Here is a 4,582-nt window from a genome sequence, read left to right as displayed (position 1 = left end):
GGGGGGGGGGGGGGTGTCCCGCTCCCGAGCAGGCCGCATGCCCGGGACAGGCCGCGGGTCCTGGGGATGCGTGAGGCTCCATTTTCTCAGGCCCGCACGGTGCCGCCTCCTCTTGAGGCACACAGTGTGCCGAGGTGGGGCAGCTGTATCTTCAGGTGATTTCTCGGCCTGTAACACCACCCTGCTCTGTTTATTACTGTATACGCCTGCAATGCTGCATCACTTGGCGTCCCCGATAGTGTCTGTGGGGGAACAATTCATGACGAACGCCGACACTGCGCCCGGGAGTGGTCATCCCCGAGCCGTGGCTCAGCACCAGGTCCCAAACCCTCTCCAGGCAGAGTCTTCAGCCCCAACCCAGAGCGTTCGCAGGACGTCTCACGGGCTCTCCCCAGCTAGACAAAGCCCAGGCGCCCCCTGTTCTCATGCTCACACCCGCTGGCCTGTGTCTCACAGCGCGGGGCATGCGGCTGGTCTCCATAGCTCCGTTCAATAAAAACAGCTGTGCCCAGCTGGCGTGGCTCAGTGGCCGAGGAAAACCCAGAGTCCTGGGTTCGATCCCTGTCGGGGACGTGCAGGAGGCAGCCAACGGATGTTTCTCTCTCTCTCCCTCTGCCTTCCCCTCTCTGAAATCAATTAAAACTTAAAAAAAAAGAAAAAAGCTTTTATCTTGATGGTTTCAAACTTGATGGAATGAGAAAAAGGGTGAGAATGGAATGTCCAATCACAAGCACGGCTTTGTCCTCCAAAGGGCGGCTGGGTGCACTTAGTCCTCATGACGGCAGAACCCCTGGCCCAGACCTGCCCTTGGCTGTAACCACAGGCCTCCCACTCATCCGGCACAAGGAAACCTACAGCCGGTAATCCGCAACCTAGGCCGACACGTCGGGCAGCGCCAGGATGAGGGCCCAGAGCGGAAACATTATTACAGCTGCCTGCAGACCTACTGCGCACAGGCTCCCGCAAATTCACGCATAGATCAGTTTTACAATCAAATCGTACAAAGGCACGAGGGTAAACCTGTGAACTGGAAGGGTCCAGAGGACCTTCTAAGGCAAACCACCATCCCAAACGCCTGTGCCCGACCCGGTGTTGAACGAGTGTTCCCGCGGCCCGTGTTCAGCCCCCGGGAAGGAAGCTGCCTCCAGCTCAGCTGGGGGGGTCACTGAGGTTTACCAACTATTGGACGAGGAGTGGTCTGAGGATCGGAGCAATTGTACGGCTCATGGACGTGACAACAGGTACAAACAGGGAGGGGGCGAGGGCCACCCATCGGACGCGTGACACAGAAATCCTGGTCCCTGTACCCCTGCCGAGGCCATTCCCCAGCCTCTTCACCATCGGGGTAACCTGAGAGCTTCTGCCGACCCCCAAGGTGCTCCTTCGAGGATGTGCCCACGAGAGCCACTGCCTCCAATTACGCCCTGGGTGGGGCCCAGGCAGAGCTGCCAGCACCTCGCAGGTGCAGAAGGCGCTGCCTAAGTGAGCGTATTCAGGACTCCCCACACCCCACCTCCCTGCTGCCTGGATCGCAGAGAAAGAACTGACTCCAAAGCCTTCACACTGACACAAAGGGTGAGTGTGTGAGTGTGTGAGTGTGTGAGTGTGTGAGTGTGTGAGTGTGTGTAATTAATCACTTTAACTATGAACAATCATGCTTAAGCTACATAATCTTTACTCCCTGGAATGGAGATAAGAAACGCCCTAACCTTTGCAATAGAAATTGACAGGATTAAAATCAACTGGTATAAATACGGATGTTACAAGACAATAAACGGCAGAACTTCTCTGGAGATCCAGACCAGAACTTGGCTGGAGATCCTGGCTAGAGATCCTGGCTAGGCTGCTGATCAACTGAACGCTGTCTCTGTGTCATTCCTTCTTCGCCGACTCCGTCCACACCTTTGGGGACCCCTGGACCTGCTGGGGTTGGACTCCAGCACATGAGTGTGTGAGTGTGTGTGTGTGAGTGTGCGAGTGCGTGAGTGTGTGTGAGTGTGAGACTGTGAGAGAGTGTGTGTGAGTGTGTGAGTGTCATTTGGGAGTCTTTGGGGGTCTCTTGGTTAAAAGGCACGTGAGTTACTCCGTGGGCTGTGTTCCTGGGCTCAGTGCTACTCAGGTGAGTCCCTGTGACACGAACACAGGCCACAGGCGGCAGGACCCCCTGGACCCGCACTGAAGGCACCACACCCGTTCACGGGGTTCCCTCACTCGCTTGCGATGAGTAAACGGCGGGAAATCGGAGGCTGTGGAGAGACGGGGGCGTGGACACAGCACCTGGGGCCCCGCCCGTCCACGGTATGTACCTGCACTGGCCAGGGCGCGGACCTGCAGCGCCTCCGTGGGGATCATGTGCCGAAACCGGAAGGGGTCCCACTCCTCGTAGATGGAGAGCCTGTGGGATCCGACCTGCAGGAGGGATGGGCAGCGTATGAGGACCGGCTCCAGCCTGGACCGGACCCCCTCTCCAGACACCGACCCCCTGGGACCCACCGCAGAGAGCAAGGGGCACAAACAACTCTGCCAGCCAAGCCCGGGTACCGGGGACCCAGCACAGAGGACGGGCCCAACAGGAACAGAGGGACAGGGGGACAGGGAGGGTGACAGTGTGGGAGACTCGGACCACGGCAGGCGGCACTGCCCTGAGTCCTTAGCAACATTAAACAAAAACAAAGAGGGAAAAGCAGCAAGTCCTAGGAGGCTCCCGCCTGGCAAAGGCAGAACCCCTCCCGCCAGGAGAAGCCCACAGCCGCGGGGAGCAGGCGTCTCTTACGAGTTTCCTCTTCTGCTTGGAGCCGTCTTTGTACACGAGGACCACGGCCGTTTTGAAGACTGGAAAGAAGATGAAAGAGGGCGGTTACGGCAGGCGGGCGTGGGTTTCCCGTCGGCTGCCTACTCGTGGTGACGAACACGACGGTCAGGACGGTGAGACCCCACGGCCCCCACCCTCCCTCCTCCTCACGTCCCAGACACTCAAACGCCCGCCGAGACAAAGCCCCCGGAGCCCAAACCACCCGGGGCCCAAGCGGATGGAAAGGCCCACCCCGCCCAACAGAAAGCTCCTGGGGAAACGGTATTTAACCGGGGCATCACTTCTAACCGACAGCTGAGGCCATATTTAACAACAATGGACGGGGTGGGCGGCTGGAGGAGGATATAAACACCTTTAATGATAACGATGATGATAATGATAATGATGATGATGATGATGATGCAGTCGCTAAGGAGACTCACGCTTATGCCACGTTTATCGGCGTGGACGTTAGCTGAGGAAGCGGAATGCAACCCACGTCCCCCCAGCGCCGGCCTCAGGGCACGGGGTCCGGGTGTCCACGCTCCCCAAGGGGTGGAGGGCCAGGGGAGCCAGGCACCGTCACCCATCACGTCCCTCCAGCCACGCCCGCAGGCCCCGCCCATCGCTCTTCGCCCTCCGCCCCGAGGCATCGCGGGCCGGCCCAGCAGTGGGGGGCGGACAGCCTGGCGCACACAGAACCTCGGCGGGAGCGGGAGCGGCGTCCGGACTCCTCAGGCCTGGCCACCGAGCCTGGGCACCTGGCTCATCTCCCCTCCCCGTCACATGGGCCCGTCTCCATCCAAATCTCCACGGTAGGAAAACACGCCTTAAAGCGCAAAGAAACTGCCCCCAGCCCGAGCCTGGGCTGCCCGCCACCCTTCCCACCTCACAGCACCGGCTCCTCCAGGGTCCCAGACGGCAGAGCGGGGGCTCCCTCCCCGAGGCTCCCTCCCCAAGGCGGCCATGCAGCTCCGCAGGACTGAGTGCGGCCCTGCTGCCCGACCTTCCCCCGGCTGTGGTCTCACGGACCCATCACGTGGCTGCAGCCACACCGCGGCAGCACGCTGCCATGGCTCTAAGGCTGCTGGCCTGCCTCAGTTTACCTCAGCCTCGCGGGCTCACAGGGCTGGGCCAGGGTGACCCCCTCCTGGGCTGCGAACACCTCCTTCCGCCTCCCTGACTCCCGCCCTGACACTCAGGCTGCTCTCACTCCCTGGGCTGCTCCAAAGGCACGCCTGACACCCTCAGGGCAGAAGCCTAAACAAAGTACTTCCTGCCCGGCCGGGTGGCTCAGTGGTTGAGTATCAGCCTAAGAACCGGGAGACCACGGTTCAATTCCCGGTCCGGGCACATGCCCAGGATGGGGGCTCAATCCCCAGTGTGGGGTGTGCAGGAGGCAGCCGGTCCATGATTCTCTCTCATCATCGATGCTTATCTCGTTCCCTCTCCCTTCCTCTCTGAAATCAATGAAAATATATTTTTAAACAGCAGCCCTGGCCAACGTGGCTCACTGGATAGAGCGTCGGCCTGCGGACTGAAGGGACCTGGGTTCGATTCCAGTCAAGGGCACATGCCCAGGTTGCAGGCTCGATCCCCAGTAGGGGTCGTGCATTCTCTCTCATCATTGTTTCTATCTCCCTCTCCCTTCCTCTCTGAAATCAATAAAAATATATTTTTTAAAAACAAACTGCTTCTCTTCCTGCACAGGGGCCGGCCATCAGCGTCGGCACGGCCACCCTGGGAGCGAGACGCAGGTGCGGGGGCGGAGCCACCGTGCCAGGAGGCAGC

The 4,582-nt window shown here is 59.9% G+C and overlaps 1 protein-coding gene across 1 annotated transcript in view; it reads right to left on the bottom strand.

Annotated features, from left to right (window-relative positions):
• The window catches only part of TIAM1 (T-cell lymphoma invasion and metastasis 1), a 72,855-nt gene that overhangs the window by 1,525 nt on the left and 66,748 nt on the right, over positions 1–4,582 (bottom strand). The window contains exons 19-20 of the mRNA XM_015565533.1: positions 2,774–2,832; positions 2,307–2,409 (exon numbers count right to left, since the gene is read on the bottom strand). Coding sequence (XP_015421019.1) covers positions 2,307–2,409; positions 2,774–2,832 — 162 coding nt within the window. The remainder of the gene's footprint in view (positions 1–2,306; positions 2,410–2,773; positions 2,833–4,582) is intronic.

The sequence above is a fragment of the Myotis davidii genome, unplaced genomic scaffold (assembly GCF_000327345.1).
Source record: "Myotis davidii unplaced genomic scaffold, ASM32734v1 scaffold436, whole genome shotgun sequence".
NCBI classification, from domain to species: Eukaryota; Metazoa; Chordata; class Mammalia; order Chiroptera; family Vespertilionidae; genus Myotis; species Myotis davidii.
This window is presented reverse-complemented; position numbering and strand designations above follow the sequence as displayed.